Source organism: Cherax quadricarinatus, chromosome 25, assembly GCF_038502225.1.
Source record: "Cherax quadricarinatus isolate ZL_2023a chromosome 25, ASM3850222v1, whole genome shotgun sequence".
Classification (NCBI taxonomy): domain Eukaryota; kingdom Metazoa; phylum Arthropoda; class Malacostraca; order Decapoda; family Parastacidae; genus Cherax; species Cherax quadricarinatus.
The window spans coordinates 38,685,566-38,701,932 of NC_091316.1; the positions used below are offsets into that span (position 1 = coordinate 38,685,566).

The 16,367-nt window shown below is 47.7% G+C and overlaps 1 protein-coding gene across 3 annotated transcripts in view; it reads right to left on the reverse strand.

The window, feature by feature from the left end:
* The window catches only part of LOC128689969 (uncharacterized), a 124,345-nt gene that overhangs the window by 29,173 nt on the left and 78,805 nt on the right, over nt 1-16,367 (reverse strand). For 2 of the 3 annotated variants that reach the window (XR_008407235.2, XM_053778434.2), the window contains exon 2: nt 9,540-9,896. Coding sequence is in view for 2 of the 3 variants with exons in the window: in XM_053778434.2 (XP_053634409.2) it covers nt 9,540-9,896 (357 nt within the window). In the remaining variant the exon portion in view is untranslated. The remainder of the gene's footprint in view (nt 1-9,539; nt 9,897-16,367) is intronic. The other variant, XM_070088697.1, reaches the window with a different exon arrangement.

Genomic DNA, 16,367 nt, shown 5'->3' on the forward strand with positions numbered 1-16,367 from the left:
TGGTCCAAGTTGGGTTATTTGTGTAAACCCAGTAACAATGAACGAGAAAAATGTGGCTAAAGAAATCTGCCTGTAATGTGATATTTGGAGGTGTTATAATGTGCTAACAGTAGTGGATTTTTCTTCTGTATGGTTACCTCTCCTTTTACGCAATGGCGAATAAACCTTCTTCCTGATCAGTCTCTGCTGAGAACTGTTTACGAGAATTTTTTCCAAGACTTTAATTTTCAACGGATGTAATTTCGGTTTCACTAAGATTTTATCTTCACTCCATCTCATAGGACCAGTTTTTTCTCACAGTTCTTTATATAATTTATAATTCCATTCTCTCACGACCTTGGACACCTCTCTACCAATATCCCTCCCCCTATTACCACCAACACTACCCTCCCTCTATTACCACCAACACTACCCTTCCCCATCACCACCAACACTACCCTCCCCCTATCACCACCAACACTACCCTCCCTCTATCACCACCAACACTACCCTCTCCCTATCACCACCAACACTACCCTCCCCCATCACCAAAACACTACCCTCTCCTATCACCACCAACACTTCTCTCCCCCTATCACCACCAATACTACCCTCCCCCTATCAAAACAAACACTACCCTCCCCCTATGACCACCAACACTACCCATCTATCCTGCCTTCTCATCCCTGTCTTTCCTACACCTTCCACTCAACCTTCCTCAAAATTACCCCACACTTTCTCTTTCACTGATATACAATCAATCACCCCATCCCTCCAACACCCACACCCTCCACCACACACACTCTCCATCACCCACACCCTCCATCACCCACACCCTCCATCACTCACACCCTCCATCACCCACACCCTCCAACACTCACACCCTCCATCACCCACACCCTCCATCACTCACACCCTCCATCACCCACACCCTCCATCACCCACACCCTCCATCACTCACACACTCCATCACCCACACCCTCCAACACTCACACCCTCCATCACCCACACCCTCCATCACTCACACCCTCCATCACCCACACCCTCCAACACCCACACCCTCCATCACTCACACCCTCCATCACCCACACACTCCATCACTCACACCCTCCATCACCCACACCCTCCATCACTCACACCCTCCATCACCCACACCCTCCATCACTCACACCCTCCAACACCCACACCCTCCATCACCCACACCCTCCAACACCCACACCCTCCATCACCCACACCCTCCAGCAACCACACACTCCATATAACGAATAAATAAATAAATATTTTCAAAGTTCCACAGCTAAATTTATTATATTTTATCTTCAATTAATTCTCTTCATTACCTTTCAACAAGTTTACTTAATAGATCATCCAACCAACCTCGTCCCTCAAGCATCACCCCAAATTACACTACCCAACACCAGACTCCCAGCCTCTCCACCCTCCCCTTGTCTCACTGTTCCAGTAACCCACCCAACACCAGACTCCCAGCCTCTCCACCCTCCCCTTGTCTCACTGTTCCAGTAACCCACCCAACACCAGACTCCCAGCCTCTCCACCCTCCCCTTGTCTCACTGTTCCAGTAACCCACCCAACACCAGACTCCCAGCCTCTCCACCCTCCCCTTGTCTCACTATTCCAGTAACCCACCCAACACCAGACGCCCAGCCTCTCCACCCTCCCCTTGTCTCACTGTTCCAGTAACCCACCCAACACCAGACACCCAGCCTCTCCACCCTCCCCTTGTCTCACTGTTCCAGTAACCCACCCAACACCAGACACCCAGCCTCTCCGCCCTCCCCTTGTCTCACTGTTCCAGTAACCCACCCAACACCAGACTCCCAGCCTCTCCACCCTCCCCTTGTCTCACTGTTCCAGTAACCCACCCAACACCAGACTCCCAGCCTCTCCACCCTCCCCTTGTCTCACTGTTCCAGTAACCCACCCAACACCAGACACCCAGCCTCTCCGCCCTCCCCTTGTCTCACTGTTCCAGTAACCCACCCAACACCAGACTCCCAGCCTCTCCACCCTCCCCTTGTCTCACTGTTCCAGTAACCCACCCAACACCAGACTCCCAGCCTCTCCACCCTCCCCTTGTCTCACTGTTCCAGTAACCCACCCAACACCAGACACCCAGCCTCTCCACCCTCCCCTTGTCTCACTGTTCCAGTAACCCACCCAACACCAGACTCCCAGCCTCTCCACCCTCCCCAAGTCTCATTGTTCCAGTAACCCACCCAACACCAGACTCCCAGCCTCTCCACCCTCCCCAAGTCTCACTGTTCCAGTAACCCTCCCAACACCAGACACCCATCCTCTCCACCCTCCCCAAGTCTCATTGTTCCAGTAACCCACCCAACACCAGACTCCCAGCCTCTCCACCCTCCCCAAGTCTCACTGTTCCAGTAACCCTCCCAACACCAGACTCCCATCCTCTCCACCCTCCCCAAGTCTCACTGTTCCAGTAACCCACCCAACACCAGACTCCCAGCCTCTCCACCCTCCCCAAGTCTCACTGTTCCAGTAACCCTCCCAACACCAGACTCCCATCCTCTCCACCCTCCCCAAGTCTCATTGTTCCAGTAACCCACCCAACACCAGACTCCCAGCCTCTCCACCCTCCCCAAGTCTCACTGTTCCAGTAACCCACCCAACACCAGACTCCCAGCCTCTCCACCCTCCCCAAGTCTCACTGTTCCAGTAACCCTCCCAACACCAGACTCCCATCCTCTCCACCCTCCCCAAGTCTCATTGTTCCAGTAACCCACCCAACACCAGACTCCCCGCCTCTCCACCCTCCCCTTGTATCACTGTTCCAGTAACCCACCCAACACCAGACTCCCAGCCTCTCCACCCTCCCCTTGTCTCACTGTTCCAGTAACCCACCCAACACCAGACTCCCATCCTCTCCACCCTCCCCTTGTCTCACTGTTCCAGTAACCCTCCCAACACCAGACTCCCTGCCTCTCCACCCTTGCCAAGTCTCATTGTTCCAGTAACCCACCCAACACCAGACACCCAGCCTCTCCACCCTCCCCTTGTCTCACTGTTCCAGCAACCCTCCCAACACCAGACACCCAGCCTCTCCACCCTCCCCTTGTCTCACTGTTCCAGTAACCCACCCAACACCAGACACCCAGCCTCTCCACCCTCCCCTTGTCTCACTGTTCCAGTAACCCACCCAACACCAGACTCCCAGCCTCTCCACCCTCCCCTTGTCTCACTGTTCCAGTAACCCACCCAACACCAGACTCCCATCCTCTCCACCCTCCCCTTGTCTCACTGTTCCAGTAACCCTCCCAACACCAGACTCCCAGCCTCTCCACCCTCGCCAAGTCTCATTTTTCCAGTAACCCACCCAACACCAGACACCCAGCCTCTCCACCCTCCCCTTGTCTCACTGTTCCAGCAACCCTCCCAACACCAGACTCCCAGCCTCTCCACCCTCGCCAAGTCTCACTGTTCCAGTAACCCACCCAACACCAGACACCCAGCCTCTCCACGCTCCCCTTGTCTCACTGTTCCAGTAACCCTCCCAACACCAGACTCCCATCCTCTCCACCCTCCCCTTGTCTCACTGTTCCAGTAACCTACCCAACACCAGACTCCCAGCCTCTCCACCCTCCCCTTGTCTCACTGTTCCAGTAACCCTCCCAACACCAGACTCCCAGCCTCTCCACCCTCGCCAAGTCTCATTGTTCCAGTAACCCACCCAACACCAGACACCCAGCGTCTCCACCCTCCCCTTGTCTCACTGTTCCAGCAACCCTCCCAACACCAGACACCCAGCCTCTCCACCCTCCCCTTGTCTCACTGTTCCAGTAACCCACCCAACACCAGACACCCAGCCTCTCCACCCTCCCCTTGTCTCACTGTTCCAGCAACCCTCCCAACACCAGACTCCCAGCCTCTCCACCCTCGCCAAGTCTCACTGTTCCAGTAACCCACCCAACACCAGACACCCAGCCTCTCCACACTCCCCTTGTCTCACTGTTCCAGTAACCCTCCCAACACCAGACTCCCATCCTCTCCACCCTCCCCTTGTCTCACTGTTCCAGTAACCCACCCAACACCAGACTCCCATCCTCTCCACCCTCCCCTTGTCTCACTGTTCGAGGAACCCTCCCAACACCAGACTCCCAGCCTCTCCACCCTCGCAAAGTCTCACTGTTCCAGTAACCCACCCAACACCAGGCACCCAGCCTCTCCACCCTCCCCTTGTCTCACTGTTCCAGTAACCCTCCCAACACCAGACTCCCAGCCTCTCCACCCTCGCCAAGTCTCACTGTTCCAGTAACCCTCCCAACACCAGACTCCCATCCTCTTCACCTTCCCCTTGTCTCACTGTTCCAGTAACCCTCCCAACACCAGACACCAAGCCTCTCCACCCTCCCCTTGTCTCACTGTTCCAGTAACCCTCCCAACACCAAACTCCCATCCTCTCCACCCTCGCCAAGTCTCACTGTTCCAGTAACCCTCCCAACACCAGACTCCCATCCTCTCCACCCTCCCCTTGTCTCACTGTTCCAGTAACCCACCCAACACCAGACTCCCATCCTCTCCACCCTCCCCTTGTCTCACTGTTCCAGGAACCCTCCCAACACCAGACTCCCAGCCTCTCCACCCTCGCAAAGTCTCACTGTTCCAGTAACCCACCCAACACCAGACTCCCAGCCTCTCCACCCTCCCCAAGTCTCACTGTTCCAGTAACCCACCCAACACCAGACTCCCAGCCTCTCCACCCTCCCCAAGTCTCACTGTTTCAGTAACCCACCCAACACCAGACTCCCAGCCTCTCCACCCTCCCCAAGTCTCACTGTTCCAGTAACCCACCCAACACCAGACTCCCAGTCTCTCCACCCTCCCCAAGTCTCACTGTTTCAGTAACCCACCCAACACCAGACTCCCAGCCTCTCCACCCTCCCCAAGTCTCACTGTTCCAGTAACCCACCCAACACCAGACTCCCAGCCTCTCCACCCTCCCCAAGTCTCACTGTTCCAGTAACCCACCCAACACCAGACTCCCAGCCTCTCCACCCTCCCCAAGTCTCACTGTTCCAGTAACCCACCCAACACCAGACTCCCAGCCTCTCCACCCTCCCCAAGTCTCACTGTTTCAGTAACCCACCCAAAAGCAGACTCCCAGCCTCTCCACCCTCCCCAAGTCTCACTGTTCCAGTAACCCACCCAACACCAGACTTCCAGCCTCTCCACCCTCCCCTTGTCTCACTGTTCCAGTAACCCACCCAACACCAGACTTCCAGCCTCTCCACCCTCCCCTTGTCTCACTGTTCCAGTAACCCACCCAACACCAGACTCCCAGCCTCTCCACCCTCCCCTTGTCTCACTGTTCCAGTAACCCACCCAACACCAGACTTCCAGCCTCTCCACCCTCCCCTTGTCTCACTGTTCCAGTAACCCACCCAACACCAGACTCCCAGCCTCTCCACCCTCCCCTTGTCTCACTGTTCCAGTAACCCACCCAACACCAGACTCCCAGCCTCTCCACCCTCCCCTTGTCTCACTGTTCCAGTAACCCACCCAACACCAGACTCCCAGCCTCTCCACCCTCCCCTTGTCTCACTGTTCCAGTAACCCACCCAACACCAGACTTCCAGCCTCTCCACCCTCCCCTTGTCTCACTGCTCCAGTAACCTTCCCGAAGAGATATTAGTGCAAATTTATGAGATTTTTTTGTGTGTGGTATATAAAAACTCGTGAATGAAACACCGCTGCATTACAGGATGAATCTCCAGTGGTCGGTGAGAATAAAAGTAGGTCTACTCCCCCTACTAATTAAATTAGGCCTAACCTCCTCTCATAACAACATCCATCCCCCCTCTAATAGTAAAAGTGGGCCCATCTCCTCTAACAACCAATGCCTTTCTTCTCTAATAACAAAAGTAGGCTGCTGCCTCTAATAACAAAAGTAAGCCTGTAATAACAAAGGTACAGCTACCCCTAATAAGAAAAGTAGGCCTATCTCTAATCACAAATGTACGCCTACCTATAATAAAAGTAGGGCTGCCTCCTTTAATTACAAAAGTAAGCCTACTTATAATAAAAATAGGCCTACATCTAATAAAAATAGGCCTATTTAATAACAAAGGCCTTTCTCCTCTAATTACAAAAAGGAGGCTTGCCACCTCTAATAACAAAAGTAGGCCTACTTCTAATAACAAAGATAGAGCAGCCTCTAATAACAAAAGTAGGCCTACCTCCTCTAAAAAAAAAATGTGCTCATTACAGGGGACTCACAAATTAGATATATAGGCCGAGCCTTCAGTAACAAGGGCAGGAGGGCTAGGCAGTGTACGTGTTTTCCAGGCGTCAGTACAAGTGATATAATTTGCAGGAATTATAACTTCATGTCAGGTAATTTTAACAATTCCATTGTCTATCTCAGTGCAGGAGGCAGTGATATTAATGAAAACCTGGTTGTCAAGTATAGGATAGTTTTGGATTTAATTAGGTCAAAGGGAGAAAACCGGGTGATACGTAATGGTTTGCCTGTAAGAGAAATTAATGGTATAAAATACCGACACAATGGAAATATAAACACTTAAGCAACGTTTCGCCCACGCAGTGGGCTTTATCAAGTCACAAACAGATCGTTGTCAATAAAGGATCACATTATACTGCTGAAGTGTTTATGTTTCCATTGTTTAGAAGAGATCTAAGTTGTGAATGGGCGTCTAAGTGTTCCAGAGGTGCTGGTGTTGTCCTGGAGGACACTGCACCAAATGGACATAGTGACCCTGGTGATGAAACAAAGACAACGTTATACAAATTCCAGAGGTACAAAGTAGCGATACTGCTGGACATGGAACAAAAAGAAACAATGTTGACACAGCAGTAAAAACTGTTGGAAGCACTGATGTCCGTACAGGGGCGGTAGGTAGTGGGAAAACAGAAACAAGAAGGCAATTGACTAGTTTCAGCTGACTAGTTTCAACTTGTAATTCCATCGACTGAAAACCGTTGCTACTTCCATGGGAATTGGTACGTCTCTATGGAGCCGATGTTAACCTTCCTATGGTGTTTAAATATACCTAGTTGGATGAATCTTATTGTAGCCAACTGGCCCAGTAGCTAACTTGTCGGTCTGGAGTTTTAAGGCTCACTAGCCGCGAGTTCAATCACCACCCGTGGCGTGGTTTCTAAAAAAAATATTCGAAGATTGGTTTTTAAAACGTTTGCGACACAGTCAACAGATTATAGCAAATAAAGAATCTCTGATAAATAATCTTAAGGTTAATGAAGAGCTTGGAGGAAGCGATCATAAATCACTTAGTTTCTTTATCTCTTGGAGTTACCTATATAACGATAATGAGGTTGATGTCCCTGATTTTCCTGCTGCTTAAGGTTGACTTGAGCAGTGTAGACAGGGTAACTTGACTGAGTATTATCAAAGCTGGTGATCTAGAGGAAGGTGGAGGTGGTCGTGACTATGACATTGTCTAAAGCATCTAGATGGTCTCCCAGGTGGCAACTACTTCTATTAGGGATAAATGGTAATCTGAAGTTTCTTATGGGTATTAAGATGGACATGTCCGGTCGAATCAAGAAAGAGGATCACGTTAGTAACCAATAAATCAGTAAAAGGAAATCAGATGGGACGAAAAAATTAAGATTGTGAGGGAATCAAAGACCATCTCAAAGGGTTTCTTGCAAGTAAATAGGAATTTGAATAGGGGAAAGATGAGCTAGCTTCAATTTACATGTCAGCTAACTCTTATTGCGCCATTTTTAACACTTAATTCCTATCTGTTTTTTGCATAAGAGGACTTAAATAAGTTCCAGAAATCAGTAATTACGAAAATAAATTAAGCAAGATCAGAGGCACTAGTGGCATGATCCTATGGCAAATAAATGGTGAAATCAAACTAGAAAGTTTGGAGGAATTTAGTAAGTCAATGGCTGGGCTCTTCGACACACTGCTATAAACGGGTAGTGTTCCTGATTAGTGTAAAAACGGTAAATGTGATACCTATTTACAAATGGTAAATGTGATCCCTATTTACAAATGGTAAATGTGATTCCTATTTACAAATACTAAATGTGATTCCTATTTACAAATGGTAAAAGTGATACCTATTTAGAAATTGGACGTTTGGTGTTTAGTTTCAGATTGTAAATCAATTAACACAACTATAATTGTGGGCAAGTTAATAGGATCAGTAAATGAGGACACAGCTTAAAGCCTCCTTGAAATATATATGATCAATGGATCTCAGCACATGTGAATTATTAATGTTACGACGGTTTTACAAAGAAGATTCAACGCCATGTAAATGTATGCTAAGTTATTCGAGTCGGTAAATGAAGATTAATACGCTATCGTGAATAATAATTTCAGTAAGGCGTTTGGAGACTGTTGAAGAAAGTAGTGGCACACAGAATAGGAAAAATCTCTAGGAAGGAGATATGCCTGACCGATAGGAAATAGAGTTTGCATAAATGGGGAGAAATCAGAATAAGGACCCGCTGCAAGTAGTGTTCCACTGAACTCAGTTTTAGAACGCTTGTTGCGCACAATATTCTGTATATAAACGACATAGATGAGGAGGAAAAAAACAGTGACATAAGACTGTCGTTAGCACTAAAATAGGCTGTCAAGTACATTGTGACTAGGTTACTAGGGAGGTGAGGTTGCCCTGGATAACTGATGATGTAGGAGAGGTAGCAGGTGCAGTGTAATGTTGTTAGGGTCTAATCCTAGGGAAAGAAGTTAACTATGGCACGTATAAACTAAGTAATATATATCTCATTATATCAAATATATATATATATATATATATATATATATATATATATATATATATATATATAAATATATATATATATATATATATATATATATATATATATATATATATATATATACATATATATATGCAAAACAACCACTCTGAAAGAATAGAGAAATTCCAAGCGCTTTCGTGACTACTCACATTGTCAAGGTTCCCTGATAATGTGAGTAGTCACGAAAGAGCTTGGAATTTCTCTATTCTTTCAGAGTGGTTGTTTTGCATATTCTGAAATCACCTGTTTACTGTGATCTCATTGCATATATATATATATATATATATATATATATATATATATATATATATATATATATATATATATATATATATATATATATATATATATATATATATATATATATATATATATATATATATATATATATATATATATATATATATATGTGTGTGTATATATATACTGCATTCCGCAAACTTCACATAGAGAGGCTGGTTTTTTAACTAAATCTGGTGAAATGGTAATATCCCGTCTTTAACTGTTGAGAACTGTTGTATAGTGATGATTACTCTGGAAGGAGGATGGTAACATGCACGTGCTGCTGCCGTACAGAATACAGTTTGCTGTTTATTTGCAGTTTTCCACTGGTATAACCCATGAAAAACAGGTAAACCATTTTCCCTATAACATGAAAGACACCCAGTACACTCCCTCACATTTCTAAAATACACAATGTTCAGCCTCACAAGTGTCCCTGATGTGTTGCACTGACTTGGACTTATGATTCTCACCCACAACAGTCATAGTGGCAACTTCGGACTCGGTGTGAAAGTCCGGGGCCTCAGCAGACACTTCACAGCGGAAGACCCCTGACGCGCCTAGTGTCACGTCGTTGATGCGAACTTTGCCTCTGTTTGAGGCGGCTGTGTCCACAGTCAAAGGGTCGCCTTTCACCGGGAAGGTCTTGATGGGCGGGTTCTCCGCAGGAGTCCAACGGTAGATCTCGTCCAGTCCCAAGTACCACTTGAGGGCGTAGATGCTCTCTCCCTCGTCCACAAACTCGCACTCCAGCCACCCACCTTCCCCCACCGCAACGGGTGTCGGCACTGTCACCTTAGTGATGTGTAGACCAGCAACAATATCTGCAACTAAAGGAAGACATATTACAAATTTTGCAAGATTTCTGTTTAGGCAAAATTATTAAGTTTCCGTAACTTTCTAAAATGTGTTAAAAGAATACAATAAATACCACAAAAATGCTGGCATTTATATTCAACACTTGTTAACAAAAATGTTCTTGATTGTTTTATAACATTTTGTAATAATATAAAAAACTCGTCTAACTCGAATAATTTATTTATAATAATCGTTTATAAACACTTTTACGTTAATGTGCACTTTATTTTTTAAATAAACACTTTGTAATTTTTCTCTCTACATTTATTTCTTTCTTCCACGACCATGGGTTGTCACGTCCATGGGTTGTCACGTCCATGGGTTGTCACGTCCATGGGTTGTCACGCCCATGGGTTGTCACGTCCATGGGTTGTCACGCCCATGGGTTGTCACGACCATGGGTTTTCACGTCCATGGGTTGTCACGTCCAATGGTTGTCACGTCCATGGGTTGTCACGTCCAATGGTTGTCACGTCCATGGGTTGTCACGTCCATGGGTTGTCACGTCCATGGGTTGTCACGTCCATGATTTGTCACGTCCATGGATTGTTACGTCCATGGGTTGTCACGTCCACGGGTTTTCACATCTATGGGTTGTCACGTCAAAGGGTTCTCACGTCCATAGTTTGTCACGTTCATGGGTTTTCACAGACATGGGTTTTCACGTATATGGGTTGTCACGTCCATGGGTTGTCACGTTCATGGGTTTTCACATAAATGGGTTTTCACGTATAAGGGTTGTCACGTCCATGGGTTGTCACGTCCATGGGCTGTCACGTCTATGGGTTGTCACGTCCATGGGTTGTCACGTCCATAGGTTGTCACGTCCATGGGTTGTCACGTCCATGGGTTGTCTCGTCCAAGGGTTTTCACGTACATGGGTTTTCATAACCATGGGTTGTCACGTCCATGGGTTTTTATATACATGGGTTTTCACGTCTATGGGTTGTCACGTTCATGGGTTATCACGTTCATGGGTTGTCACGTCCATGGGTTGCAACGTTCATGGGTTGTCACGTCCATGGGTTTTCAGATCCATAGGTTTTCACATTCATGGGTTTTCGCATCCATGGTTTTCCACATCCGTGGGTTTTCACGTCCATGGGTTGCCACATCCATGGATTTTTCACGTCCATGGGTTGTCACGTCCATGGGGCGTTCACATCCATGGGTTTTCACATACATGGGTTTTCACGTATAAGGGTTTTCACGTCCATGGGTTGTCACGTCTATGGGTTGTCACGTCCATGGGTTGTCACGTCCATAGGTTGTCACGTCCATGGGTTGTCACGTCCATGGGTTGTCTCGTCCAAGGGTTTTCACGTCCTTGGGTTTTCATATCCATGGGTTGTCACGTCCATGGGTTATCACGTTCATGGATTTTTATATACATGGGTTTTCACGTCTATGGGTTGTGACGTCACGCTCATGGGTTATCACGTTCATGGGTTGTCACGTCTATGGGTTGCAACGTTCATGGGTTGTCACGTCCATGGGTTTTCAGATCCATGGGTTTTCACATTCATGGGTTTTCACATCCATAGTTTTCCACATCCGTGGGTTTTCACGTCCATGGGTTGCCATATCCATGGATTTTTCACGTCCATGGGTTGTCACGTCCATGGTTTTCACGTCCATTGGGTGATCACATCCATGGGTTTTCACATCCATGGGTTTTCACATCTATTGGTTTTCACAGCCATGGGTTTTCACGTCCATGGGTTTTCACGTCCATGGGTTTTCACATCCATGGGTTTTCAAATCCATGGGTTTTCACATCTATTGGTTTTCACATCCATGGGTTTTCACGACCATGGGTTGCCAAATCCATGGGTTGTCAGGTCCATGAGTTGTCACCTTCATGGGTATTTACATACATTGGTTTTCTCGCCTGTGGGTTGTCACGTCCATGGGTTGTCACGTCCAAGGGTTGTCACGTTCATGGGTTGTCACGTCCAAGGGTTGTCACGTTCATGGGTTGTCACGTCTATGGGTTGTCACGTTCATGGGTTGTCACGTCCATGGGTTTTTACATCCATGGTTTTTCACATTCATGGGTTTTCACATCCATGGTTTTTCACATCCGTGGGTTTTCACGTCCATGGGTTGCCATACCGATGTGTTTTTACGTCCATGGGTTGCCATATCCATGGGTTTTCACGTCCATGGGTTGCCATATCCATAGGTTTTCACGTCGATGAGTTTTCACTTTCATGGGTTTTCACATCCATGGGTTTTCACATCCATGGGTTTTCACAGCCATGGGTTTTCACGTCCATGGATTTTCACGACCATGGGTTGCCAAATCCATGGGTTGTCAGGTCCATGAGTTGTCACGTCCATGGGTTGTCACGTCCATGGGTTGTCACGTCTATGGGTTGTCACGTCCGTGGGTTGTCACGTCCATGGGTTTTCATATCCATGGGTTTTCACATCCATGGGTTTTCACATTCATGGGTTTTCACATCCATGGTTTTTCACATCCATGGGTTTTCACAGCCATGGGTTTTCACAGCCATGGGTTTTCACGTCCATGGGTTTTCACATCCATGGGTTTTCACATCCATGGGTTTTCACATCCATGGGTTTTCACATCCATGGGTTTTTACGTCCATGAGTTTTCACGTCCTTGGGTTGTCACGTCCATGGGTTTTCACGTCCATGGGTTTTCACAGCCATGGGTTTTCACATCCATGGGTTTTCACAGCCATGGGTTTTCACGTCCATGGGTTTTCACATCCATGGGTTTTCACATCCATGGGTTTTCACACCTGTGGGTTGTCACGTCCATGGGTTATCACGTCTATGAGTTGTCACGTTCCTGAGTTGTCACGTCCATGTGTTTTCACAGCCATGGGTTTTCACATCCATGGGTTTTCACATCCATGGGTTTTCACATCCATGGGTTTTCCCATCTATGGGTTTTCACATCCATGGATTTTGACATCCATGGGTTGCCATATCCATGGGTTGTCATGTCCATGGGTTTTCACGTCCATGGGTTTTGACATCCATGGGTTGTCAGGTCCATGGGTTGTCACGTTCATGGGGTTTTACATACATGGGTTTTCACGTCTATGGGCTGTCACGTCCATGGGGTGTCACGTTCATGGCTTTTTACAAACGTTTGTTTTCACAACCATGGGTTTTCATATCCATGGGTTTTCACATCCATGGGTTTTCATATCCATGGGTTTCCACATCCACGGGTCTTCACGTCCATGGGTTGTCACGTCCTTGAGTTTTCATATCCATGGCTTTTAATGTCCATGGGTTGTCACATTCATGGGTTTTCACGTCCATGGATTGTCACGTCCATTGGTTTTCCAATCCATGGGCTGTCAGGTCCATGGGTGTCACGATCATGGATTTTTACATACATGGGTTTTCACGTCCATGGGTTGTCACGTCCATGGGTTGTCACATCCATGGGTTGTCACGTCTATGGGTTTTCACGTCTATGGGTTGCCATATCCATGGATTGTCACGACCATGGGTTGCCATATCCATGGGTTGTCACATCGATGGGTTTTCATCACATCCATAGGATTTCACATCCGTGGGTTGTCACGTTCGTGGATTTTCACATCCAAGGGTTGTCACTTACATGGGTTTTCACATCCATGGGTGTTCACGTCCATTGGTTTTCACATCAATGGGTTTTCAAATCCATGGGCTTTCATGTCCATAGGTTTTCACGTCCATGGGTTGTCACGTCCATGGGTTTTCACGTCCTTGGATTTTTACATCCATTGGTTTTCAAGTCCATGGGTTTAAATGTCGATGGATTGTCACATACATGGGTTTTCACGTCCATGGGCTTTCACATCCATGCGTTTACACATCCATGGATTTTCAAGTAAATGGGTTTACATGTCAATGGGTTGTCACATCCATGAGCTTTCACATCCATGGGCTTACACATTAATGGGTTTTCACGTCAATGGGTTTTTACGTCCATGGGTTGTCACGTCCATGGGTTGTCACGTCCATGGGTTTTCACATCCATGGGTTTTCACATCCATGCGTTTTCACCTCCATGGGTTTTCACCTCCATTGGTTGTCACGTCCATGGGTTTTCACGCCCATGGGCTTTCACATCCATGAATTTTCACATCCATGGGTTTTCAAATTTATGTGTTTACATGTCCATGGGTTGTAACATCCATGAGCTTTCGCATCCATGCGTTTACACATCCATGGGTTTTTACGTCCATGGGTTTTCACGTCCAATTGTTGTCACGTCCATGGGTTTTCACATCCATGGGTTTTCATATCTATGGGTTGTCACATGCATGGGTTTTCGCATCAATGGGTTGTCATATCCATGGATTTTCACGTCCATGGGTTGTCACGTCCATGGGTTTTCACGTCCATGGGTTGTCACGTCCATGGGTTTTCACGTCCATGGGTTGTCACGTCCACGGATTTTCACGTCCATGGGTTGTCACGTCCATGGGTTTTCACGTCCATGGGTTGTCACGTCCATGGGTTGTCACGTCCATGGGTTGTCACGTCCATGGGTTGTCACGTCCATGGGTTGTCACGTCCATGGGTTGTCACGTCCATGGGTTGTCACGTCCATGGGTTTTCACGTCCATGGGTTGTCACGTCCATGGGTTGTCACGTCCATAGGTTGTCACGTCCAAAATATTCCTACCATCTTCCTCCTCCCTCCAACTCTCTGTCTACTAGCTTCCTTATCCTGTTCGTAACGTACAAATACATCGTTTCCCTGGACATTTTCAACCTATTATTTTAAAGCTTCTTGAAGCTCAAATCAAGTAACTCAAACTATGGTCAGGGATTCTCAACTTTTCCTCCATAATTAACCCGCTCGACCTGATGTATTTCTTCATTTCCCCTCTTCCATACCAAAAATTTATGGCCATCATAAAGGGTCAGAAAAAGAAGGTCAGAAATAAATAAATTAGTCAGGTTTTGTACATCAAATATTTATCCCTTGCCATTTAATTTCTTACCCCCCAATGGGGTAAATTTACCCCTTGGGGTAAGTGTACCCCTTGGACCTAAGTGTAGATATATATGTGATAAATTGAGAAGCTCGCCTTACGAAGTGGCAGAACATTTTCTTAAAAATCACAATGGTTTTTCATACAGAACTCGCCCTGCCTCTCACACAGGACTCTCCCGGCCTCTCATACAGGAGTCTCCCTGCCTCTCATACAGGACTCTCCCGGCCTCTCATACAGGACTCTCCCTGCCTCTCATACAGGACTCTCCCTGAGTCTCATACAGGACTCTCCCTGTCTCTCATACAGGACTCTCCCTGCCTCTCATACAGGACTCTCCCTGCCTCTCATACAGGACTCTCCCTGCCTCTCATACAGGACTCTCCCTGCCTCTCATACAGGACTCTCCCTGCCTTTCACACAGAACTCGCCCTGCCTCTCATGCAGGACTCTCCCTGCCTTTCATACAGGACTCTCCCTGCCTTTCACGCAGAACTCGCCCTGCCTCTCATGCAGGACTCTCCCTGCCTTTCATACAGAACTCGCCCTGCCTCTCATACAGGACTCTCCCTGCCTTTCATACAGAACTCGCCCTGCCTCTCATACAGGACTCTCCCTGCCTTTCATACAGAACTCGCCCTGCCTCTCATACAGGACTCTCCCTGCCTCTCATACAGAACTCTCCCTGCCTCTCATACAGGACTCTCCCTGCCTTTCATACAGAACTCGCCCTGCCTCTCATGCAGGACTCTCCCTGCCTCTCATACAGAACTCTCCCTGCCTCTCATACAGGACTCTCCCTGCCTTTCACACAGAACTCGCCCTGCCTCTCACGCAGGACTCTCCCTGTCTTTCATACAGAACTCGCCCTGCCTCTCATACAGAATTCTCCCTGCCTCTCATACAGGACTCTCTCTGCCTCTCATACAGAACTCTCTCTGCCTCTCATACAGGACTCTCCCTGCCTCTCATACAGGACTCTCCCTGCCTCTCATACAGGACTCTCCCTGCCTTTCATACAGAACTCGCCCTGCCTCTCATACAGGACTCTCCCTGCCTCTCATACAGAACTCGCCCTGCCTCTCGTACAGAACTCTCCCTGCCTCTCATACAGGACTATCCCTGCCTTTCATATAGAAGTCTCCCTGCCTCTCATACAGAACTCTCCCTGCTTCTCATACAGAACTCTCCCTGCCTCTCATACAGGACTCTCCCTGCCTCTCATACAAGACTCTCCCTGCCTCTTATACAGGACTCTCTCTGCCTCTCATACAGAACTCTCCCTGCTTCTCATACAGTACTCACCCTGCCTCTCATACAGGACTCTCCCTGCCTCTCATACAGAACTTCCCCTGCCTCTCATACAGGACTCTCCCTGCCTCTCATACAGGACTCTCCCTGTCTCTCATACAGGACTCTCCCTGCCTCTCATACAGGACTCTCCCTGCCTCTCATACAAGACTCTCCCTG